We start from the raw sequence: 27,290 nt of genomic DNA on the forward strand, positions 1-27,290 counted from the left end.
CGCCGACTTGGGGATGGCATCATCGGCTAGGGGAATTTGCCAGTATCCCTTACACAAGTCAATGGTAGTGAGATACTGGCCCCGTGCCATCTTGTCTAACAGCTCGTCTATCCGGGGCATCGGGTAGGCGTCAGACACCGTCTTGTCATTTAGCCTCCGGTAGTCAACACAGAATCGGGTGGTGCCATCCTTTTTAGGTACCAGGACTACCGGCGATGCCCAGGGGCTATCGGAGGGTTCGATAACCCCTAGCTGCAACATTTCGTCTAGCTCGGCTTTCATATGGGTACGGACGGATTCTGGAACCCGATATGGAGCCTGGCGCATAGGGAGCTGCCCCGGGGTCTCCACTCGGTGGGTGGCTAGCGGAGTGTATCCAGGTAAATTGGAGAAGGTAGTCCCCTTGGCGACAATCAGCGCCTGTACCTGGGCACGCTCCTGGGGGCTTAGCCGCTCCCCCAGCTGAACTCCCCGGGAGGGCTCTATCTGCTCCTCGGGTTCTAGTAGGTCGGGTAAGGGTAAATTTTCCTGATCCTCTAAGGAGGAGGCACAGATTGCCGTCACATCCTCTATCCTCTCATGGTAGGGCTTGAGCATGTTCACGTGAAGCATGCGTCTCTTCCCTACCCCTGAGCAGGGGCCGATCACATAGGTAGTGTCGCATCGCTGCTCCACTACCTGGTATGGGCCTTGCCAGATGGCCTGCAGCTTATCTGTGCGGACGGGTTTTAAGATCAAAACCTTCTGTCCCACCTGAAAGCTGCGGTCCCTGGCTCCTCTATCGTACCAGCGTCGCTGGCGTTGCTGGGCCGCCTGGAGGTTGGTGTGTACAGCCTGAGTCAGCGCCTCCAGACGGTCCCGGAACTCCAGGACGTATGATACGATAGGGGTTTCGCTGGTGGTACTCTCTCCCTCCCAGTGTTCCCTAATCAAGTTCAAGGGTCCTCGCACCCTCCTCCCAAACAGTAGCTCAAACGGGGAGAAGCCTGTCGACTCCTGGGGGACCTCTCTATAGGCAAAGAGTAGGTGAGGCAGAAACCTCTCCCAGTCCTTGTGGGTTTCCCCGAACGTCCGAAGCATCTGCTTCAGCGTCCCGTTGAACCGCTCACATAGTCCATTGGACTGGGGGTGGTAGGCGGAATTAACGATTGGCTTAATGCCACACACCTTCCACATATGTTGAGTAACTTCGGCCGTAAATTGGGTACCTCGGTCCGAGATTATCTCTTGGGGAAAACCTACTCGGGAAAATACCTTCATTAAGGCTTCGGCTACGGTCTCAGCGTGAATATTAGAGAGGGCCAGGGCTTCGGGGTATCTGGTGGCGTAGTCCACTACAGTTAGGATATACCTTTTGCCAGAGGGGCTGGGTTTTGGCAGGGGTCCTACGATATCCACTGCTACTCGGCTGAAGGGTTCGGCTATGATGGGCAGGGGGCATAGTCTGGCTTTGTGGCGATCCCCTCGTTTACCTACCCGCTGGCAGACGTCGCAGGAGGTGCAATATTGGCGCACGTCCTGAGAGATCCCGGGCCAGAAGAAGGCATGGGTCAAACGGTACCGGGTACGGGTCATCCCTAAGTGTCCTGACAAGGGGATGTCATGAGAAATTCGCAGCAGCTCCTGTCTATACTTCTGGGGTACCACTAGTTGCTTATTAGTTAAGGTGACAGACCCCCCCACATCTTTGGCCGTGACACGGTATAGCAGCTCTCTCTCCCAGATGAACCGCTCCCCCTCTAACCCTGCTTGGTCGGTTTGGGCCCGGTCCCTATATACTTGGAGAGTGGGATCGGTCTGGACTTCGGTCGCAAAGGTAGTCGGGGTATCCCAGGACATGGGGGTCAGTTGGGGAACATGGTCTCTTACCTGAGCCTCAGAGTGCGTTGGTGTAGCCGTGGTGCGAGCCTGTTGCCGGGTGGTTACGGGAAGGGCCTCCTGGTACGGAGTCTGGGGAATAAAAGCGGAAGTCATTTGGCCCAAGTCATTCCCCAGTACAACATCGGCAGGTAAATTCTGCATCAGCCCTACTTCTACGGTCCCCTCTCCCACACCCCAATCCAAATGAACTTTGGCAGTAGGTAACCGGTATACTGCTCCCCCGGCCACCCGTACTGCCACGGAGCCGCCAGTGTGGGTTGCGCCTGGTACCAAATGTGGTGCAACCAAAGTTAAAGTGGCTCCCGAATCCCGGAGCCCTTGCACCTCCTTTCCCTCCAGGGTCACTAGCTGCCGATGGTGCTGTCGGTTGTCGGTGGCTCGGACTGACATTACTTCGTGCAGCACCCCTAGAGGCTCCTCAATTTGAGCGCTCAGCACGTCTTGGGTGGCGGGTGCTACCTGATAATGGTGCGCAGCAGCCCTGGGTGCCAAATTTTGTCGCACCTGATTCCAAGCTTGCCGGCTCCGGTTTTGGGTGCACTCTCGAGAAATGTGCCCCCACTGCTTGCAGGTGTGACACTGAATGTTAGCTCTGCCGTTGTATCAGGAGGGGGCTGGTGGAGTATTCAGTGCCGGCCTGTGCAGGGGTGTGGTGGGGCCGGTAGGGGTAAAATTATTGGGTGGCCCTGTAATCCGAGGGAGAGCCTTATTTTGGGCCCCGTGATGTCTCCTGGCATCAAAATGTTGATCCGCCAATTTAGCGGCTTCGGGTAGGGTGAGTGGTTTCCGGTCTCTCACCCATTCTTGTGCTTCTGGGGACAAACCATTAAAAAATTGTTCCAGCAGCATTAACTGCCTCAACTCCTCCATGTTAGTGGCGTTGCTGGCCTGTATCCAGCCTAGCGATGCTTGGTCCAGCTTGTGCGCCCATTCTGCATGAGAATCTTTCTCAGGCTTGCGCAAGCCCCGGAATTTCCGCCGGTATGCCTCTGGGGTAATAGCATACCTCTCCAAGATTGCCCTCTTTACTTTAGGGTAATCCTTACTGTCCTCTCGGGGTACAGCACGGTAGGCTTCAGCTGCCCTACCCGATAATTTGCCTGCCAGCAGCGGCACCCATACTGCGGGCTCCAAATCGTGCAGATCGCACAGCCGCTCAAAGTCCTGCAAATACCCATCGATTTCGTCCTTTTCTTCACAAAAACGCTTTAAAGGCGTGATGTGGGACTTTGGGCTTGACCTGTCCGTAGGTGGAGGCAGTAACAGACTCTGCCCTAGGCGGGGTTGCTGGTGTGCTGGTCGCCATCAGATAATCCTGTACATCTGATACCATCACGGTCAGTATTTCCAGCGGTACTGGTTGCGGTAAAAACTCCAACCTGGTTCGCAGCTCTTTTTGGAATGGGGTCTCTTCCTTGGCTGGTGGGGGTGTAGCGCTGCGGGCTCGGTCTCCCTCCATCAGTTCAGCGATCAGCACAGCCTTAGACTTGTTGCTGGCTATCTTACCCCTGGCTTCCAGTAGCTCTTTTAAAGTTTGTCGTTTTAGTATGGTATAATCAATCTCCATACGAATTGCCCTTGCTTTCCTTGTTCGGTCGTTCCAGTTTCCACGAACGCTGCTTTTTCGGCTGTAAGGTTCGGATCCCGTCGCTTGCCACCAATTGTAACGGAATGCAATGTATCAGCATACGATATCCGTTGGTACATCTAGGAAATCCACAGTCAGAGTAGAAAGCAAGGCAATATTCCCAATCCTCCCAATAACCGGACGAAACACAGTTTGGGAGTCAACTAACTCGGTTTATTCACAGGCAGTATATTTATACAGTTCCCCATGCAAGGGGTTTCCAGACAGTAATTCCAGGGGATTTCTCCCACCATGCACTGTGACTTTCCCAACAGGCCTTGCTGCACGAGAGAGATACTCCCACTAAAATGGACGACTAAGTGGATTATCTCCTCGTGCAGCGAAACCGACAATTGACATTAAAATACAGAAATTACACAATATTCGGTACTTTGCAATAGTTGAACGTTCGGTAGATAGCTGGGGTCGGAGCGCACACTTTGGGAGAATACCGCTCTGATCCCAGCTGAATTGACCGAACGCCGCACATAATACAATAAAACATTAAAGTGAGTTTAAAAGTACCGAATAAGTACGGGACATACAATGTACCGAACGCGGGACTCCCGAACGCGCTGGAAGTCCAGCGGCGTTCAAATCATCGAGTAGCCGTTTTCAGTTCCAGGCTCTCGACGACCGAACACCGCTGCAGGGACAAAGGATCCAAGATGGCCGACCGCCGCATGGTCGGTAGTGGATCGACGGCCACCTCGGAGAGCCCTTAATTACCGATTGCAACAATGTTGCAATCGGTGAATTGGTACCACACGACTTGGGAATGTGTGGTCGACCTGGGGAGCCCGTATTCGTACGGCGAACGACCAGGATAGCCGTGTTTCGTCGTATGAATGCTTGGTGCGCTGGCCGCATACGGCGGCCAGCATGCGAACGGCCACAATACTGTACATACACAGGTTAAAATACACAGTACATATTCAGCCTACGGACAACCTTTAATAACTACAGTCCAGAAGTGGCTAGTTTTGCCACACCTTATTTTTCATATGGATACATTCAAAGGTGTAGAAGCATGTTATTCCCACTTTGAATTGATTTGATAAATATGGCGCCTTGTCTGTTCTGATTGACCCAATATTATTTAATGTGTGTACGTAGACCTGATATAAGCAAGGTTAAACATTAGTTCGGCTTTGACCTACTTCTCCCTATTCCTATTCAAAGCAGCTCACTGTCTGGAAGAGGAAGTAAAGCCACTCATTACCACTGTGTCTGCTGATGCGTTTGTTTTGCAAATTACCTAGACAGAAACACCTATGAAATGCTTGCTCAAAATTCTTCAGTGGCAATGTATCTTTAAAATAAGTCACCCAGTTAGAACTGTAAGCAACTGGCTGTCATGGCTTTGGAATGTAACAAATTCAAGAGACTGTGACTATGTGGAAATGTCACTTAAATAGAATCTAAGGGCTATTCCAATGATCATTAGCCTCTATAGTGGTTATGCTGACAGGTCCTGTTCTCTGGTAAAGGGGCAAATGGTGCAGCAACAGTTTACCCTCTTACTTAGGTCCCTTCCATGCTCTGAGGCACCATGGTGGTCTGGTGGCACGCTTCCAAACTTATGCAGCTTTGCAGAAGCCGGTGCCTGCAACCATTGACATTCATTGGCTGAGAGCGTCAGCTGATTGTTCTCAGTCAATGGCCGATATTCAATGATGGAATAGAGAAAAGAAGGTCAAAGCCGAACTAATAAAATTTGCACAGAATTGACATTAACCAACCAGGAACTCTAGTCCCGGGCTAGCTGATGACCCCCTCATTCTTTCGCCAAAACACTTTCTCGATATTCAATGATTTAATAGGGAAACCCCCTCATTCTTTCGCCAAAACACTTTCTCGATATTCAATGATTTAATAGGGAAACCCCCTCATTCTTTCGCCAAAACACTTTCTCGATATTCAATGATTGAATAGGGAAAAGAAGGTCAAAGCCTAACTAATAAAATTTGCACAGAATTGACATTAACCAACCAGGAACTCTAGTCTCGGGCTAGATGATGACCCCCTCATTCTTTTGGCAAAACACTTTCTCATGTAGTAGAAACATTCATATACCTATAGTTTTGCTGTTTATAACATTTCCACGTTTCCCCCTTTTCCCTTCACCATACATATAGTTTAGTGAATCAGTTATGAACTTTTAGGATTTTCCCACAATCACTAGTTAATAATTATTGTAATTTGCCAATTAAAAGTAAATAATCTTCTTAAAAATGATCGAAGTTGATTCATGATTGAAGTCTTTGCATATTTGCAGTGCTGTAAGAATGTTCTTGGTGAATGCACTGATTTAACGTGGGGAATGTTTATATTTGCATATCATGAGCAGTAGAGGAAGATATCCCCCTCATTGTATTCCACAGTATAACATAGCTTTACAAAAGAGGAGCAGGTTGTGTTTTGGAAGACTAACTCTTAATAGAGTTGAGGAAAAAATGGTACAGCTCTAACTCCTCAGACACTTGCGTGTCAAAACGTTTGGCATGGGCTGCTGCCCGACTCTAAAGCACATGGAGCGCAGGTAAACTCAAACCCAAAATTAAAAAAAAAAATTTTTTTTAATTATTTTTTTATTTTTGTAGTGCATAGTTTAACAGACATGCTTGCATTAACAATTCAGATGATTATCACAATGAAAGATAGCAATGATAACATGAAAAGTCAAGAATACTGCACTTGGGACGTGGGGGGGGGAGAAAAAACACTATGGGACAGGGGAGGGTGGAGAAAAGAACACTATGGGACAGGGGAGGGTGGAGAAAAGAACATTATGGGACGGGGGAGGGGAGAAAAGAACACTATGGGACGGGGAGGGGAGAAAAGAACACTGTGGGACGGGGGAGAAAAGAACACTGTGGGACGGGGGAGAAAAGAACACTGTGGGACGGGGAGAAAAGAACACTGTGGGACGGGGGAGAAAAGAACACTGTGGGACGGGGGAGAAAAGAACACTGTGGGACGGGGGAGAAAAGAACACTGTGGGACGGGGGAGAAAAGAACACTGTGGGACGGGGGAGAAAAGAACACTGTGGGACGGGGAGAAAAGAACACTGTGGGACGGGGGAGAAAAGAACACTGTGGGACGGGGGAGAAAAGAACACTGTGGGACGGGGGAGAAAAGAACACTGTGGGACGGGGGAGAAAAGAACACTGTGGGACGGGGGAGAAAAGAACACTGTGGGACGGGGGAGAAAAGAACACTGTGGGACGGGGGAGAAAGAACACTGTGGGACGGGGGAGAAAAGAACACTGTGGGACGGGGGAGAAAAGAACACTGTGGGACGGGGAGAAAAGAACACTGTGGGACGGGGGAGAAAAGAACACTGTGGGACGGGGGAGAAAAGAACACTGTGGGACGGGGAGAAAAGAACACTGTGGGACGGGGAGAAAAGAACACTGTGGGACGGGGGAGAAAAGAACACTGTGGGACGGGGGAGAAAAGAACACTGTGGGACGGGGGAGAAAAGAACACTGTGGGACGGGGGAGAAAAGAACACTGTGGGACGGGGGAGAAAAGAACACTGTGGGACGGGGGAGAAAAGAACACTGTGGGACGGGGGAGAAAAGAACACTGTGGGACGGGGGAGAAAAGAACACTGTGGGACGGGGGAGAAAAGAACACTGTGGGACGGGGGAGAAAAGAACACTGTGGGACGGGGGAGAAAAGAACACTGTGGGACGGGGGAGAAAAGAACACTGTGGGACGGGGGAGAAAAGAACACTATGGGATGTGGGGGGGGGGTGAAAAGAACACTATGGGATGTGGGGGGGGTGAAAAGAACACTATGGGACGTGGGGGGGGTGAAAAGAACACTATGGGACGTGGGGGGGGTGAAAAGAACACTATGGGACGTGGGGGGGGGTGAAAAGAACACTATGGGACGTGGGGGGGGGTGAAAAGAACACTATGGGATGTGGGGGGGGGGGTGAAAAGAACACAATGGGACATGGGGGGGAAAGAACACAATGGGACATGGGGGGGAGAAAAGAACACTATGGGACGGGGGGGGAGAACACTATGGGACGGGGGGTGGAAAGAACACTATGGGACTGGGGAGGAGGGAGGAAAGAACACTAAAAAAGAGGGAGGGGAGAAGAACATTAGGTGGGGTGGGACCACTAAAAGAGAAGGGAAGTTTTTCATATTAGATTAACTAAATTAATTAAAAAGTCTAATATTAATACAAGTATAGGAAAAAAAACTTTTTTCCAATTATTTGGGGAAGAGAGTCCTTTTTGGATTTCGTCCAAGGGCATCATGAATTTTTGGTTTCGTTCCAGAATTTTCATTTCGGTGCATCCCTAGTGTGACCGACTTGTAAAGATGCCCCTACAGAAGATTATTTGGGGGAAATTATTGCAATCAAGCTAGTTGGGAAGAAGATTTTAAGACACCTCGGTTTCTAAACCAAAATTTCTGTTTTTGGATAATGTTTTATTCCACCAGCAGTAGAAGGTTAATGGCCTGGTAACTGTTAGAAAGTGCTGGGAGAAACATACCACATATGTTTCAGAGAAAAGGGGAGGTCAGACCACAATGGACACCACTCTGATAACATATAAGGGTGAGAATAACAAGTAGAGGCAAAAAAAGAATACAGAGATTGTGTTTTTAAGATATAGGACCATTGATAAAAAAAAAAAATAGCATGTATTTTGTCAAACCATAAAATCTAGCGAGAATACCACTGTAACACTTGCATCAGGGGTTAGAAGTTCTAAGAATAAAGGGGTTCAACTCTTTGACACCCATACCTCTGGATATTTAAAGGAACACTATAGGGTCAGGAACACAAACATGTATTCCTGACCCTATAGTGCAAAACCCACTATTTAGGTGGCTTGCCCCCTTAAAAGTTAATAAAACTCGCCTTATATCCAGCGGTGGCCCCGCCCCCTTGGTGACATCAGAATTGCAGATTTTTAGCCAATACAATGCTTTCCAATGGAGACCACAGGGCCTGGAATAGTTATATTTAGAATCTTGGACATATTCAAATATATATTCAAGTCTGAGATCTGTCATGTAGAGCTTTAACTCTTCAAGGAGCTTAGGGAGGAGTCGAGGGGCTGTGCAAGGAAAAAATAGTAGATCACTGGCATAACAACCATCTTGTAAACCGTATTGATGCTAGGGAAACAAGAGTTCTGCCTAACCCTTTCAATAAAAGACTTCAAGGAGAAAACAAAGAGCAGTGGTCGATATGAGAGTTCTACATTAATCTGGGGAGACCATGAATTTCACACACAGTTCTCTAGAAAGACCCATGAGTATAAAATGATGCAAAGAACTCTGCATTTATCAATTGACTTGGTGTAAGAAGGAAAATGTGCCAGGAACACCACCCATAAAAACCAACAATGGGAAGAGAACACTGTTTGGATAGATGAGAATTTTAGCTGTCTCAAGCATGAATTAAACACTCCCAAAATAATGTTACCTGTGAAAATCCCATTTACCGAAAGAGTGCTGTCCTGCAGCATACATGGCAACAAAATCCAAGGATGCTAACCACAGTTAGCAATAACAATTAGTCCAAACTGCTGTAGATGGCATTAGCCTACGAACTTGCCATAACATCCCATAGGCCCAGCCACAAGCTTAGTTTTTCAGGGAAACTTTTTTGGTAGCGCCAAAGGGTGCTCAGCATATTGGGTTTGAGTCCACACCCAGATCACAAACCATTGGTCTCTGAATCCCTGCATGTGCAGCAAAATGCCACCAAAATTCCCAACATGGTGGCTCTGAGAAAGGCTGATAAGCTCCAGTGGAGGGTTCAACTTGGAGCCTTGCAATGCATTTCAGTATAAGAAAATAAGCTCCATGTAAAGCCATACCATAAGGGCTATGAGCGGTGTCTCAGTGCCCTTAGAGGTGCTCACAGCCCCACAGTGAGTTCCATATAGCCCATGTCCAGTGAAAGCTTCCACCCACGATCATACAAGATGGGGTTCAGGCCAGTAGGCGTAGCTGGGTAAGTTATGCAGCAGCACATTTGGCCGAGAGCCAACTGTCCAGTTGGATCGAAGTTCCTCCAAGTAGCACTCTTCTAGGCAAACCAGCATACAGGCTGAAAGGATGACCTACATAAAGGAACATCTCTGTGCGTCTACTGTTTAAGGTCTGCACTGATATGTCCTGGAACCAGAGCCACATTCGCTCCACAGAAGTGCCTGTCTTGTGCTTTGGTCATGATGCGTTCCTTGAGAAGATACGAATGCAAGCAGGATATGACCGTCCTGAGGTACCCAATCTTTGCACAGAGTTTTGCTAACTCTTTCCAGGGTGATGGGTGCCAGGTCAGTGTTGCCCAGTGTTTCCTTAAAGAATACCTGCAGACTGGTAGTAAGAGCTGCTTCTAGGTCCCAATAACGAAGGCTGCTGATTCTAATGTTTCAATGATGACTCAAGTTCTCCCATGTTTCTGAGAAGTATATTGCCCTGCCTTGTGGATGCTATTTAATCTGCTCCTATTCCACAGCATATAGGGTTAGCCAGCTTAATCCAAAATTCAACCAATTCGCCATGAATTGCATCTTTTATGGAAGACCTCAGAGAACCCAGAACTTCATCATGCAGTTGGAATTTCTCCAATAGAGGTAGACTCCATATTGTCAGAATGCCTGACACCTCTGAGGTCTGCTGAGGGAAGACAGATATCCTTCCATGAGACCAGCACCTGGGGCAGCAGATGAACAGTGCATTGTCCTTGAAGCACAATGTCTGCAATTTTGGCTAATATATGCTGGGTAAACAGTCTAAAAAGCTGCAAATGTTGGATTGCGTAAGAGCAGCTCTCATCCTATGATGGGGGAGGAGAGAGCATGAAAGAGTAGTCGTCGCCCACTGTGGACTTGCATTAAGACCGTTCTTGTTGACAATAGATGCAAATCAGAGTCATATTGCAGCCACGGAAAGAAAGGAGAGAACTTCTAACCACGGCGGTTAAGTTTATAACATAATTGTCTTTAATCTTACTTTAATCTTAGCCTCCACCTCTTGCCATGAATCGAAACTTTTTTTTTTGCTGTGTAAACTACCACTTTGTTCCAGAAGTCCCTTCTGTCATTCTGTCTAATTAGGAGCCAATTAAAGATAGTAGCTAAGCTGAAAAGAAGCATAGCTATTCCATTCTGGATAGAACACAAAGCTCTTGTCCTTATTTGATATAAAGGTTTTGTTGTTTATGCTTTTCTAAACTGGTTAATTCCTTAATATTTATTCAGTGAACAACATTCCTGGATGATATTAAAAATAAAAGTCAAATTTTAATATAAAATTTACATATTAACCATATTTTATTCGACTGGTAATGTTCCTCGATTTTTAAGTCTTCTGTAGATTTTTAGGTAGCATTGTATTGTCTTTTAAGGAAGATTGTTCTTAGTACACTTGTATCGTATATGGAAACCGTAATAAAGGTACATGAATGTGTGTGTGTGTGTGTGTGTATGTATATAACACATGATATATTACAATATGTCATGATTTATTTAACAAAATAAAGCCAAAATGGAGGAGCCATGTGTGAAGAACTCAGTACACCTTATTATTTAATAGCTTGTAGAACCACCTTTAGCAGTAAGTAATAACTTGAAGTTTTCTATATGACTTTATTAGTCTCTCACATCATTGTGGAGGAATTTACACCCACTCTTCTTTACAATGTTGCATCAGTTCATTGAGGTTTGCTAGCATTTCATTGTGCACAGCTCTCTTAAAGTCCAGCTACAGCATTTCACTGAGTTGAGGTCTGGCCTCCAACTGGGCCACTTTAACACTTTGATTTTTTTTTTTCAGCCATTCTGTTGTAGATTTGCTGGTGTGCTTTAGATCATTGTCATGTTGCATGACCTAATTTCGCCAAGCTTGATCTGTCGGACAGATGGTCTCATTTGACTCTAGAATACTTTGGTATACAGAGGAGTTCATGGTCGACTCAATGACTGCAAGGTCCTGTGGCTGCTAAACAAGCCCAAATCATCCCCCCTCCACCACCACGCTTGACAGTTGATATGAGGTATTTGCACTGATATTCTGTATTTGGATTTCACCAATCGTGGCACTGTGCATTGTGGCCAAATATCCAGTTTTTGTCCAGCTTAATGAAGTGGTCTGGGTGCCTGGTCCATCTAGGGTTAACCCTTTCTGCTGTAAACATAGCAGTTTCAAAGAAACTTATGTTTACCTATGGGTTAATCCAGCCTCTAGTGGCTGTCTCATTGCCGCAGCCGCTAGAGGCTCTTCCGCGCTTCTCACTGTGATTTTCACAGTGAGAAGACGCCAGCGTCCATAGGTAAGCATTGAGAATGCTTTCCTATGAGACTGGCTGACTGAATGCGCGCGCGGCTCATGCTGCGCATACGCATTCAGCCGATGACGGAAGAAGAGGGAGGAGAGTCCCAGCGCAGAGGGAGCCCAGCGCTGGAAAAGAGGTAAGGGATTAACCCCTTCCTCCTCCTTCAGCGCCACGGGAGTGGGACCCTGAGGGTGGGGGCACCCTAAAGAGCACTATAGTGCCAGGAAAACAAGTTTGTTTTCCTGGCACTATAGTGGTCCTTTAAGCTGTGCTGCCATGTTCTCTATAGAGAGAAGAAGCTTTCTCCTGGCAACCCTTCCAAACAAACCATAATTGTTTTTTTCCAAATTGTACTGTCATGAACTTTAACCCCTTAAGGACACATGACATGTCTGACATGTCATGATTCCCTTTTATTCCAGAAGTTTGGTCCTTAAGGGGTTCAAGGATCACTATAGGGTCAGGAACACAAACCTGTATTCCTGACCCTGTAGTGCTAAACCCACCATTTAGGTGGCTTTTCCACCCTCCCCCCCATTGCCCCCTATAAAAGTATAAAACTCACCTTATTTCCAGCGCCACAAGGGTCTGCCGGAGCTGGCCGCTCCCCCTTTGTGTCACCAGCAAAATGGACGATTTTTAGCCAATCAAATGCTTTCCCATAGGGATGCACCTCCTCATAGAGATGCATTGAATTAATGCATCTCTGAGGAAAATTCAGGGTCTCCAACTTCCCGATGCTCTGCATGGAGACCCTGAATTGAGACCTGAATGGAGACCCTAGGGACACCTCCAAGTGGCCACTCCTTAGATGGCCACTGGAGCTGCTTCACTGCTCAGGGCTGCACAGTAGGCAGCTTTGCCGTTCAACTTCCCGATGCTCTGCATGAACGGCAAAGCTGCCTACTGTGCAGCCCTGAGCAGTGAAGCAGCTCCAGTGGCCATCTAAGGAGTGGCCACTTGGAGGTGTCCCTAGGGGCAATGTAAACACTGCCTTTTCTATGAAAAGGCAGTGCTTACATGAAAATGCCTGAAGGTAGTATACTCACCAGAACAACTACATTAAGCTGTTTTTTTGTTCGCCAGAGGTCATATTTACCGAATTTTAAAACCTACTAAAGAACAGATGATTATTTTGTACTGATACGTAAAACCATAGAATTCGAAGAGGGTGTACATTATTTTTCCCATGACTGTATACTTATTTTCTTTGATTTTCACTATATACAATTACTTCTAAACAGGGCCGCCATCAGGGCATGACAACCATAACAGTTGTCATGGGCCCGGCGGCCCTGGGGGGCCCGGCCGCCCGGGCCCCACGTGTGGGGCCCATCGGGTGGCCCACACACTTAAGGCCACCTGATGAGCCCCCTCCTTCAGGGGCCCGGTCAGCGCTGTGGCCGTTGTATAGCGCGACCGGGCCCCTTTAAAAAAAAAAAAAGCAGCCGCAAGTGCTGCTGGGAGGAAGTGCTCACTTCCTGCCCGCCCAGCCGTAAAGAGGGAGAGCCCGGCAATGAAGAGGGAGCAGCGCCGACTCCCATCATCCCCAGCCACCTTCCTGCAAAGAAAAGGTAAGAGACAGGAGGGTGGCTGGAAAATGAGCTGTGTGTGTGCATGTATGTATGTCTGTCTGTCTGTCTGTATGCATGTATGTGTATGTCTGTATGTCTGTATGCATGTATGTGTATGTCTGTATGTCTGTGTGTCTGTATGAATGTCTATGTATGTATGTATGTATGTCTGTATGTCTGTATGTATGTGTGTGTGTCTGTCTGTATGTATGTCTGTATGCATGTATGTGTGTGTGTCTGTCTGTATGTATGTCTGTGTCTGTATGCATGTATGTGTATGTCTGTATGCATGTATGTGTATGTCTGTCTGTATGTATGTATGTGTGTGTCTGTCTGTATGTATGTCTGTGTCTGTATGCATGTATGTGTATGTCTGTATGCATGTATGTGTATGTCTGTCTGTATGTATGTATGTGTGTGTGTCTGTCTGTATGTCTGTATGCATGTATGTGTATGTGTGTATGTCTGTCTGTATGTCTGTATGCATGCATGTATGTGTATGTATGTATGTATGTCTGTATGTGTATGTCTGTATGCATGTATGTCTATGTATGTCTGTCTGTCTGGATGCATGCATGTCTGTCTGTATGCGTGTATGTCTGTGTGTCTGGATGCATGTATGTCTGTCTGTCTGTCTATGTATGTCTGTCTGTGTATGTATGTCTGTCTGTGTATGTATGTCTGTCTGTGTATGTATGTCTGTCTGTGTATGTATGTCTGTCTGTGTATGTATGTCTGTCTGCATGCATGTATGACTGTCCGTATGTCTATGTGTGTATGTCTGTATGTATGTCTGTGTGTATGTCTATGTATGTATGTCTATGTGTGTGTATGTCTGTTTGTATGTATGTATGTATGTATGTCTGTGTGTATGTCTATGTCTGTCTGACTGCATGCATGTATGTCTACGTATGTATGTCTGTCTATGTACATACATGTATGTCTGTATGCATGTATGTCTGTATGTATGTCTATGTATGTATATATGTATGTCAGTATGAATGTATGTCTGCATATTATTATGAACGTAGGTCTGTGTGTATGGATGTCTGTATGCATGTATGTCTGTCAGTATGTCTGTATATATGCATGTATGTCAGTCTGTATGTCTGTATGCCATTATGAATGTATGTGTGTATGGATGTCCGTGTCTGTATGTATGTATGAATGTGTGTGTGTGTGTGTGTATGTATGAATGTGTGTGTGTGTGTGTATGTATGAATGTGTGTGTGTGTGTATGTATGTATGAATGTGTGTGTGTGTGTGTGTGTGTATGTATGTATGTATGTATGTCAGTGTCTGTATTTATGTGTGTATGCATGTATGTTATTATGTGTCTGTCTGTCACTATGTATGCCTGTGTGTATGTCTCAGTATGTGTGTGTTAGTATGTATGCCTGTATGCGTGTATGTCTGTTTCAGTATGTGTGTCTGTTAGTATGTATCTGTGTCCTTTTGTATCAGTGTGTGCGTTTGTGTCTGTGTGTGGACCCAGTGGGCGGTATTTGGAGGCGGGCCCGAGGGGGCCCAGACCCTGAGCTGAGTTAGGGGCCCCAAAATTTCTGGTGGCGGCCCTGCTTCTAAATATGCCATAGATTGCAGGTTAGATCTAAAAAAAAAAATGTGTGGCTATCTGTAAGCATTTGCATCTCTACCTGGGAATCTGATATTGTTTTTGAAACATAACTTCACTAAATGTATGTGCCCATGGTAGACATCTCAAAGATAGCACAACAGTATTATTTATTTTACCTGCATATAATTTTGTTGTTTTATCATGTTTAGTCTCCCTACAAATTACTTGCCACCTATGTATTTATTGCAGAGTTCTAGAGACATTAATAATGATATAAGATGTCTGCAGAACCAATTCATGGGGTTTTATCCCTCATAATATGCTTATCATTAATTATTTTATACATACTTATAAATGGGTACAATCCTAACCTAAAATGGTGTTCCAAAGCGGTTCCAAATGGTGACCCTGATGAAAGGTTGTTTGTGTTAAGTGTGGCCAAGCAGTCATAGTCAGTTGGGTGGGCGGAATGCAGCTGGATAGAAAATTAAATGAAATTAATTGTTGTGCAGCAGAGAAGCAGAAGGCACAATTAGGAAGCTGAAAACAGTAATTTTTCTTTAATTATTGCTAACGCACGCTACATTCTCACACCGCAATAAAGATGGACTTCTTTAACCCCTTAAGGACACATGACGTGTGTGACATGTCATGATTCCCTTTTATTCCAGAAGTTTGGTCCTTAAGGGGTTAAAGACCCCAAAAATGTTTTTGCATAGGATTCTCTGAACTGGCACTTGTTGTGTGGATGTATATGTTCATATGATAGTGTAGGAGTGATTGATAGTTATCCAGCAGTAACAATTTGGCAACTATGACTTTATGGCTCTTTGTGTTAGCCATAACACTGTCCTGCAGTGGGTTATATCTGTGACAGATGACCTAGAGTCTAGATCTAGACCAATGTGTTAAATGAAGGTGATGTGTTCGTTTAAGGCTTGTGTTAACCATATTAACTAGAATTGGTTCTCTTTCAGTGGAATGACTTCAGATTGGCTTTGTTACAGCTTTGCTAAGGAGCAGAGCCTTTGTTTTGCGGTTTCCCAGACCGGAGGTAGAACACAAAGCAATTGAAGCCAGAGAAATGTGAGATGCTCTGGGGCACAACTAATCATTAATGTTTTCACAACAGTCTTCTTGTGTGAAATGCTGCTCCGCTTCCATCTTCTGGGCTCAGGACCAAAGCTATAAAAGGGAGGGGGAGAGAAGGGGTGTTACGGAAGAGGCCCCACACTAGCAGTGGACACTCTAGAAAAGACCATACCAACTTCCGTCATTCTGTATGGAACCTTGAAATCACAATGTAGTAATTTGGACTAGAGAATGATGAGATTGGAATCCAGCTGTATCTCAATTTAAATACTGTCATCCTGGCTCAGGTTTGGCAAGTTGCATGTAATTGATGATCAGAAACTATAGATTGAAGGAAGACATAGGCACACTGTCCCCTGTATACATTGGTTTTCTATCATGTTTGTGTCAATGCTTTTAACACTTATTTGCAATGTCTCTCCCCTAGCAGAAGATTTTCCCCATTTTTGGTATTTTGTATTTGGACTGCCCCTAAACAGAATCCTGTTGTACAGGATGCTCATAATCTGCACATTAAAATATTATGCCTGTATGTCATGATTGCTGAGGTATTTAAACAGTGTTAATCTGTACAAATTTCTTGATACCCTCCTTTTTTAATTTTTTTAAATTGTTTTTATTTTGCAACCAAATACTATTCTTGCTAAATGGTTTGCACTCAAAATGTTTCTAGTTAACACATTGATGTAACCACTATGAAACATTGTAGGCGCCATAAGAATTCCAGCTTGTAGCAATAGTTATGGTGCTTGGAATGTTTGGGTATACATTTCCTCTGTTTTCAAAACCATCAGTGCTCTGTTGGCGCTGTAAGCTTGCCTGCCCTCTTCTGCAGACACAAAAAGTACTTTAACTGATAGGCTTCAAGGACTAGACTAAGTCACTGCCAACTATTAAATACAGTGGTTATGGTACTTATGCTTAGTTATGGGGACTTCAGTTCACACATAGTTTTTGGATGTTGGTAGCCTAACACTCTCAACCTACTGTTGTCATGCAAGGTTGGACAGTCACTGAAGACTGTATCAGTGCAGTTGTAGAGGGGCCAATACCGGGAAGAGCCATAATATTTCGTTTAACCATTGTCTTAGCATAAGCATGTCAAACTCGCGGCCCACAATGAATAACTTTGCGCCCAGCGAGCCGCAAGTACATGCTTAGTGTTAAGGAAGAGAAGGCATTTGCTCTCCCCACATTGCAGGTGCCTACTCTGCTGAAATTTACCCGCTGGGGGAGAGGAAGGAGGAAGCTGGCTGCAGATTGGGAGCGCAGTCTGTTCTTCCTACTGCTCTCGCGCGCCCTCTGTGGTGACGCCGGATGCCAGAATATGATGTCATTTAGGCCCGGCATCACTAAACTGCGCGAGCAGTGAGGAGCAGGAAGGGAGACCCCAGGGAGAGGCCCCACACCAGCTCCCAAAGGTAGGAAGCAAATAGCCATAAATACAATTATTTGCGTCTGTCTGTGTGTCAGTGTTGTGATGGCTGCGGCTGGACAGTGGAGGACCTGGAGGTGCACGGAGGCACGCCACGTCACATTCTGACGTGATGTCATGGTGCTTCACCTTGACAGGGTTTTAAGGAGTAGCCGGAGGATCCGCTTTGGGACAGGGTGTGGACTGCGCCATTGGGGGTATACCAGAGGCTGGACTCGCATAGTCGCATACTGACAGTGGCAGTGAGTGTGTGCTTGTTGGCTAATATTGGGTTGTTTTTAAACAGGGGCTGGGATTTAGTAGAGGGGGAATGCTGTTTTTTTTTTTTTTTTTTATATACTGTACATACTGTTTTTTGTTTTTTTGCGGCCCACATAAACTTGAACCTTGTTTATTTGGCCCTTGCTAGCTTTTGAGTTTGACATAGCATGTCTTGGCATAATAAACACAAAAATTATGTTTAGTAGTTATGTTGATTATAGATGCTTTTTAGACAATTCGATAATAAGTTTAAATTTAAACAGGCTTAAACTTGCGACATGTTAAGTATGTTATGTTAAACAATATAAAAAATGTATAAATCCATACGCTTTAAGCAGTATACTGAAAGTAGCTGGATGCGTGCTATTTATGCTGTAGATTTTATGCTAGTGCCTGCGGTGTTTCATCCACGACCGGGCTTAAAGTCGGGCATGTTATGTGTTGTATAGAGGCATGGTACTCGAAACAAGACATCACTGGGTCATGGTAATTCAGGTTACTACGGACTGCTAACAGACTGTTCTGCATGGCTATGCCTTGCGGGTTAAAAGGCTGGGGCTATGTAGAAGAGTACCAAGATATGTATTAAGGTTAACATTGGGCAGGCATGTTAATAGGGTCATTGCAGATGACATTATATTAATATAGAGAAGTATAGGCAGCGTATGATTGTCCAATACCGGGTAATGGGAGATAATCTTCTCTGATCTTGTCTCTGAGTGTCCATATGGCTCTCTATGGTGCGGTTACAGTCAATGTCCCTTGCGTGCCGTGAGTAACCCTGAAGATTGTTCAGCCGATGCCCTGTAATGGGAGGCTGTGGGGGTACAAATGCCTGTCTCCCTTGGTTGCCAGCGCTCCAGTGGTTAAAACCTTTGGTTGTTACTCTCTCCGGACCCTTCCAGCGGCCCATGTGTGATGTTCACCATTCCTGTTAGTCTCTCTGTTGCGGGCTGGAGCTCGGGGGTTGGTGAGTTCGGCATGAAGGTCAGAGGTCTCCAGTGTCTCTGAATGGCTGAGAGGTCGGGTATACTGGCTGGTTTCGCATTGGTGTGGGTGAGTGTTTTCGCCCAAGGGACATGTCGGCTTTTCCTGCCATCTCGTTTTTCGGCACCATTGCCTTCAGGAAGCCGCTGTATTGGTTCTTGGCGGCAGCCCACACAAGGGTTGCCGGGTGAATCCATTCTGCCGCCAGTCTCCTCGCTATCTTGAAGGCTCGGCTTTTGGCATGGAGTTCCTGTCCATAGGCTTGCGCAGAGCCGATCAAAGAATGCCAAGGTATGTTTGGGTGGCTTTATACGAGTGTTCTGCATTGCAGGCCGTGCCTGTGCCACCATCTTAACTGTGCCCTGGCAGTTTCGCCTCACCGCAGGTTTTATCGCTTGTTCGCGTAGCTTTGTGGGGGTAGTCGCCCCGAGCGAGGACCGGGATATCCCCCGCCGGTCCAGAGGAGAGGGTAGCAGGGCAACATTTGATTCATGCTTGTGTGCGGTTCCTGTGCCGGGTGATCGGCTGCCTCCCTCAGGCAGTCAGGCCCCGCCCCCCTATAGATGCTTTTTTTAAAGGAACACAATACACACCAAAATTCGCTATATCTCATTTAGTAGATTTGCTGCATATACCCTGTCTCTGCACTCTGACAAATATAAGCATTGCTCTTTATGAAAAACTGCAATGTTCACATTTGTCAGTTAGATATCCAGTCTTTGAGATGCATGGGATTGGTCCACAATCATCCATCAGGAGGTGCAGCTGCAGCGCCAAGACAATGGTGACGCTGGATATAAAGTAAGTTTAACTTGTTTTTCATTTTTAGCAGGGGCTTAACAATCTTGGCACACAGAAGAACACTCTCTAGTTATGATTAAATGAATGCCAGTGTAACGTTTATTTGAAGAAATGCCAGTGTGATACTTTTATCTGAAGAAATGCCAGTGTGATATTTATCTGAAGAAATGCCAGTGTGATTACAGAATATTTAGTGAAAGACCCAAATAGCAGTAAGTGAGTGGTGAATAATACTATTTGGCTTACAACAATGATAAAGCGAAAGGAAAACTGGGTGTTCAGTTTGTTGCTGTAACTAGTGAACCAAAGACACATCTTACCAGTAATTCTTTGTGTTTTAATGCTGCTATTTTTAGTTTTCCAGAATAGCACATTATACACACACAAATTATTATTCCACGTGAACACAATTGAGGTTCCACCAAAAGTTTTTAAAATAAACTGGCCGCGGGCGGCGAGGGAGCAGTGGGCAGTGATCTCCCTGCTCAGCTCCCTTGCGCGCAGTACAGCAGTGATGTTAGAGCCGGAATATGACGTCACTCTGGCTCCAGCATCACTAAGAGGCGCAAGAGGGAGCTGAGCAGGGAGATTACTGGACCCCAGGGACTGCATGCTCAGCCCAGCAGCCCCACTGGACCCCAGAGACAGCATGCTCAGCCCAGCCGCCACACTTGTGACTGCATGCTCAGCGCAGAAACATAGAGAATCCATACCAGCACTGGAGTAAAGTTTAAAAAAAAAAAAAATAATTGTATGCGTGTCTGTTAGGGAGTTTGTATGTGTTTGTCAGTGAGAGTGTATATGTGTTTGTAAAAGAGTATGCGTGTTTGTCAAAGAGTGTGTATCTGTGTGTCAAGGTTTGTGTATGTGTCACTGTGTATCTAAGTGTGTATGTCAGTATGTGTCAGTGTGTGTGTATCTGAGTGTGTCAGTGAGTGTAAATGACACTGTGTGTATGTGTCAATGTGTATCTGAGTTTGTGTATGTGCCAGTGTATGTCACTGTGTGTATCTGTGTGATAAGGTATGTGTGTCAGTGTGTATCTGTGTGCCACTATGTGCCAGTGTGTGTTTCTGTATGTCAGATACTGTCAGGGTCTTACCTGGGTTGGGAGTCCGGCAGGCAGAGAAGTATGCTCACCCTTGCAAGAAAACACAGGCCAAGGTGGTCAGGCAAGAATTCACCTGGCCTGTGAGTCGGTGCACGGGGGCTGTGCAAGGTAAATCCAAATCGCGGTACAGGAACAATAAACCAGGAGAATAGTCGTGGGAAGCCAAGGGTCAGAGGAAGCCAGAAGTCAGGATAATCGGAGTAACAAGCCAGAGGTCAATAATAAACTGGAGAACACAAAACAGCAGAATGATCACCAGAGTCAAGGAACTGACACTGCCTTCTGGGAGAGGCAGTGTTATATACCTGGCTAATGAGACATCAGGCTCAGGTGTAACATGAGTGGCAGGAGTAGTTCCAACGTATGTCCAGCTTTCAGTGCTAGATACTAGACAGAGCTAGATACAGGTAACAGTAAAGCGGAGAGATAGCTCAGAGGTAACACAAAGCACCAGAACTGCCATGTTCCCAGGTTCGAATCCTGACAGATACATATATATATATATACACACAAACACACACTCTGACACAGAGAAACGCACACTGGCACATACAAATACAGATATACACACCTTGACACACACCGGCACATACAAACACAGATATACACACTTTGACATAGACGAAACGGCGTAATTTTTCCCCCCCACGATGTTGATACACTATGTCAAAGGGTTCTACAGGAAAAATGAATTGGAAACCCCTGCTCTAAACTGAGAGTGCTGCCAGAGGTATGTATATCTACTGTAAAAAGATATGTGCTGTTACTGTGTTCGTTCCAATTAAAATCTATGCATACTGATGTATTAACTTGGTGACCAGTACAGTACAGAGAATCGATTTGCAGTGGTGTGTTAAATCGGTGGTCAGTGTAATGATTCAAATCATATACTGCCATATTTAATTGGTGGTCAGCTCACTAAATTGGTTATACTGATGATTTATTTAATGGATGGACAGTAAAGTAAAGAAAGCATTTTTAAATTGGTGGTCAGTACAGTGGCTAAAGCTTTATAAGCAAGCTGAGATGATTTGCAGACCTCATGTACCAATAAATATGTCCAATATACCATTCATTCATGATTGCTGCAGAGTGCAGTCTGCACAAACGAGCTGATATTTCCCATTTATTCCGGATGCTTTGCGTTGCTGCCATGGAGACCCTGTCAGATAAGGTCCTGCCATCAAAGGGTTCCTCCCCTCTTCTAATTCCGTGGAAGATGTGTTTTGATGTAGAGATTTGCAGTGCAAGCACTGAGTAGATGAACAGTTCCAATTGCTGTGAAACCTGAGAGAGCAGCTTCTGTCTAACTAGCTAGTACTGGGGTGGGGAGAGAGAGGCTATGATGCTTTAGTTCCCAGCAGGTGCCTGTAGGGATCACAGTCACTGTGTGGAGGACACAACTAATTACCATCTGCATCCAAGGGGGAGTCATCCTCCCATCTGTCAGTTTCAGGACAGAGCTTCCCCTCAACCTACCCCCCTTTTTCATTTCCACCAACCCAGCCCCCTCCTCCTCATCCCTTTTCACTCCTCACTGTAAACACATAGACAACTTCAGGGACACAAAGCAGCCTTCATCTCCTTCATTCTTCATTGTGCGTGATGCTCTGTTAACGTATCTGCTCCGATCTGTTAGGCATCCTGGGTGCTCAGTGCTTCCCTTCTCTGCTTGATTCTCTGATCTCTTTGCTGCCAGGAGCATACATCCCTCCTCCCTGTCTCTCTCCTTCCTGTGTTCTTCCATATAGTCATTTTCTCTGCAGCCCAAAACCTTGTCCCTTGTCCCCTGCCATCCTTCTGTCCTCCACTCTACTCTTGGCAAGCCCTGATTCACCTTTCCACCCTCTCTGAAATGAAGCACATACTTTTCCAATCATCTCCCCTCCTAGCCTGATTCACCATAGCCTCGGTATAGTGTGTGTGTATGTGTTTGTGTGGTTGGAGATGCAGGTGAGGATTTGAAGGACTTTCTCATTCAGACACCATGGAGCCGGTGAGCCATCAAGGAATGCCTCGTCTCTCCTGGATAGACACACTCTACAGCAGTAAGTATCACCATGGCAAGATACCTCCAGCCTGGGTTTGATAGATGTTTATTTGCCAATTTGCTTTTATAGATTGAGAGCCTTGTTGTGTGGGGACTAGAATAATGGTACCCATGTACAGTTCATTGAGCATTTAGTGCGGGAATGAACAATGTCTGCATGAACAGGACAAGACTGACACAATTACAGTATTTATTGTAGTGTGTGATTGGAAATAGTAGAAATATGTTTTTGTTAAAGTAGAGGCGTCTAATGGAAGTGTGATTCATATTAATCTTTGGAAGGGATGCAGGGACGCTAATTAATTTCTTGTTTAGCAGGTTGGATAGACAGATTTGTTGAATTTAAACTTTAAGAAGGTTTGATAGCATTGTGATAAATGACACTGCTAAGTTGAGGTGGTTGGAATAGTGGATTTTATTGTTAAGCGTTAAGATCGCTTTGGGATTTCCTGCATTGTTTATTTTTTTATCTTTTTTTTTTTATCCAGAGCGGGGGGAATAAAAAGGGGGAGTGGTTAATTGTAAAGCTTAGAAATGTTGTTAAATGGATTCTGTACTTACCGAAGTCAACCTACTTTGTAAGTACACAAATACAGAGTAATCTATTTTAATTGCCTGGGACAAAATTAAGTGGATAATGTTCTCTGGTGGGCTCATACCTTTGGGCATCCTATGTGAACCTGGAAAAGATTTGAGTATATCATGTGTCTGCATACACCTTGCCTCGGTTGTTTGACTTAACCCATTTTCAATGCATTCTATTCCATAGCACCACTTCTACTCGTATGCAGCTTTATGTATATTTGTATGATTTATGATGTTTGAATATTTGTTTAGAATTTGCATTCCAAGTGAGCGTGTTTTTTTTTTTTGTCTAGTTAATAACCCTAATTATTGAATTATCTATTGTTCTACTAAATGATAATCCGGTTTCGTTGCACTCCTTTGCATTACAAATGCTTGCGGCATTTCATCCCCCCCCCTCAGTGTGCTCCCATTCACATCTGCTATTCTGTACTCATTTTCTCCCAGCTGGGACTGGCATTAGTCTGGCATGGGATTGATCAGCTGTCTAGCCTGTCTGGATATGTCGCAGCTTTGATCTGTTTGATCTCACTCTCTTTTAGAGGGTCTGGTACCTTGAACATTAAGGGTGTTTGCTATTAACTATCCTGGCGAGGTATATGTCTACGTGATACATTCATTTATACATTTTCTGTATTGCTACAACTCATCCTGCATCACAACATTTTCCATTCATTATTTCTATGACAAGAGACTATGAGCTAACCTTTGCATAAAGGGGGTGTCCATGCAATGCTTTCATTGCCTTTCATTTTTAAAAGGCTCATAGTGTTAATGGTGTATAGTAATATATGTAATTACTCGCTCCTCGTTATTAGCCACCAAAGTGAAATCATGTTCTTTGCTGCAGGTCCTCCGTTTTGAAGATAGCTGGTAAAGTTAAAAATAGAATGTGGATAAACCATTTTTATCTTTAGAATCCACAGTCAAGAACCCACAATGGTCTATGGAGATTCTCTTTATGGAACCCTTAAGGGTCTTACTTCACTTGACAGCAGTTGGATGGTATTGCCGTACAGAGCCCTGGGCACTGCCAGACCCCATTGGAATTTTCTACAATGTGCCACATGTGGCATCATCTCTGTTTTGGATCAGTTTGTTGATTTTGTGACACAGGAATGTGATGCCCTTTTAAGCTAAAAGTGCACTTATGCAAATGACGACAGGCCCAAAATTAGGCCTATTTATTTTCAACATACAAAATGTGTTTTGTATGTTTTTTAAATTTATTTATTTATTTTTAATTTTGGTCTTCAACGGAGTGTGCATTAAGGTTTGACATTTACTGTAGCTTTCTTGCTGTAAGTGTTTATTACTGGTAGTACTCCGTAATAAAGCTCCTGGCTCTGAGGGTATCTAAAAAAAACAAAAACAAACACGCGCACACACACTTTACCCTTGTGTTCTCCTACACTGTAGTTATAGCAAAGTGGGAAAACATGACGCTCACACTCTATGATGGTGAATAAAACGTAAATTTATTCTGTGGTTAGTAGGTAGTGTTATTGCATTAATGAAGGACTAAACTTCCACCAAGCTCATCTCTAATACCAACTCATCCTTTCAGATATGCTGTTCTTTGATTACGAAAATATTGTACAGTCACTGCTTCTCAGGGAACATTGTTTTCAATGTAGTTGCTGAAATGACTACGTGTTCATGATTGGCTTTTACAGTAATACCTCCAAGGACACAGGGCAGGAACACGTTGCTTTGTAGTAGGGATGACCGGAAACTGTTCCTTTGAACTGCAATACAGAGTTTGAGATTGACAATGTTGCTATTACATGATATTGAGGATTAGTCGGACTGTATTTTGATTATACACTGCAGTGACTTGAGGCTGCTGAACACAAACATTGTGCATCTAATCCCCTAGCGGCATTGTCTCTCCAACATTCATCATACCTGGTGATATATTGAAAGACTCCTACAAAACTGTACCTCCAGTGAATCCCTTAGTACAGTGGTTCCCAACTTTTTTTCACTTGAGTACCCCTTGGCAGCCCATTTCCATAAATTGTACCCCGCACATTAGCAAAATGTTTTAATATAGTTGCATCTATTTCAAATGTATACATTTTTCTCTGTTAAATCTCCCCCTTTTCTCTGCCGTAGGCTCCCCTGCTTCTCCTCTACCCCAGTAACACAGTCACACATGCAGACACACAGAAACAAACACTGACACACATATAGATACAGATACAGACACACCCAGATATGCACAATGACATACATACAGTGCAGATATGCACAATGACATACATACAGTGCAGATATGCACAATGACATACATACAGTGCAGATATGCACAATGACATACATACAGATGCACAGATACAATGATACACAAACATACAGATAGACACTGACACACATGCATACACACACACAGAGATACATACCCTGACATATATGCAGATACAGTGAAACAGATACATACACTGACACATACAGACAGATACCCACACTGACTTACATATACGAACACCGACATGCAGATACTGACACGTATATAGGCACTGACACAGATATAGGCACTGACAAACATGCAGATACAGACACTGATACAGATATAGGCACTGACACACAGATACAGATACATACCCTGACACACATGCACACATGATACATACACCGACACACTTAAGGATACATACCCTGATACACACACACACACACAGATACACACATTGACAAACATGCAGATACAGACACATACATATACACATACACTGACACACTTTAGGATTCATACTCTGGCACACATATACATACCCTGACACATATGCAGATACAGTGAAACACCGATACATACACACACACATGCAGATACACAGATACAGACACTGACATACACAATGACACACAAATGCATATACTGACACACATACAGACCCACACTGACATACAGGTACGGACACTGACGCACAGATACACACATGCAGATATAGACAGGGCCGGTGCAAGGATTTTTGCCACTCTAGGCAAAAGAACATTTTGCCCCCGCCCCATGTGACCTCACAATGCCCTACCCATATGATCTGCCATATGACCTAACGCCAGTGCTGGCAGGGACAGGCTTTAGACACCAGAATCACTGTATTAAGCTGCTGTGGTTTAGGGGACTATAGTGTCCCTTTAATGTGAGGTAAATTCGAGAAAAATGCCAAGAATAATATACTAGATTGCCTATTTATAACCAGATGAGGATGATGGTGGGCTCTGGCTGCAGTCTGGTTACACTGGTCTGGTGTAGAACAGGCTCTCTGGCGGCTGTTTGTAACTGTGGTCACAAAAGTCAATGTTCTTGGGGAACATGAAGCAGCTCCATTTTTGGGGGCCCTCTGGCACAGCTCAAGGTCTGGGCCCCAGGGCCTGATGGTGAGTATGCCCATAAGTCCACCTACATGTTCCACCCATGAGTTCGCTCACAGGGAGTGGAGTGTGTAGAGGATGTGTTACGTGTTAGTGTAGAGGATCTAAAGTGTGTGCTTATGGAATGTAGTGTATAGGGATACCAGTTTGTGTAGGTGATGCAGTGTGTGTGTGTGTGTAGTGGATGCAGTGTGTGTGTGTGTGTAAGGGAGGTATTGTATGTTTCTGGTTGTGTTTAAGGGATGCATTGTGTGAATCTGTGTTTGTATGTGTAAAGGATGCAAGGTGTGTTTCTGTGTATATAAGGGATGCTGTGTGTGTGTGTGTGTGTGGTGCAAGGGATGCATTGTCTTTGTGTGTAATGGATGCATTGTATGTTTCTCTGTGTGTAAGGGAAGCATTGTGTGTTTCTTTGTATGTATAGGGATGCAGTGTGAAATAGAGTGTTTGTGGGGTAGGATAGGGGCTGAGTCCTAGAAGCCCCCTTGTGCTTCTCTTCCCCCCCCCCCTTCCTCAGCCTCTCTCCCCTCTTGACCCTTAGTGATCTCCCCTGTCCCTTAGTGATCTCCCTGCCCCCTTTCCTGTAGTGCTTTCCCCTCCCGTCCCGTAGA

At 45.1% G+C, this 27,290-nt stretch overlaps 1 protein-coding gene across 2 annotated transcripts in view; it reads left to right on the top strand.

The window, feature by feature from the left end:
- ABR (ABR activator of RhoGEF and GTPase) overlaps positions 1 to 27,290 on the top strand; it is a 328,573-nt gene that overhangs the window by 49,911 nt on the left and 251,372 nt on the right. The window contains exon 1 of one of the 2 annotated variants that reach the window (XM_063450024.1): positions 22,063 to 22,714. The exons of the other annotated variant lie outside the window; for it this stretch is intronic. Within the exon in view, the coding sequence (XP_063306094.1) occupies positions 22,654 to 22,714 (61 nt within the window). The 5' untranslated portion in view covers positions 22,063 to 22,653. Of the gene's footprint in view, positions 1 to 22,062; positions 22,715 to 27,290 lie in introns of those variants that run through there. 2 annotated transcript variants of the gene reach the window in all.

This window comes from Pelobates fuscus, chromosome 1 (genome assembly GCF_036172605.1).
Source record: "Pelobates fuscus isolate aPelFus1 chromosome 1, aPelFus1.pri, whole genome shotgun sequence".
NCBI classification, from domain to species: domain Eukaryota; kingdom Metazoa; phylum Chordata; class Amphibia; order Anura; family Pelobatidae; genus Pelobates; species Pelobates fuscus.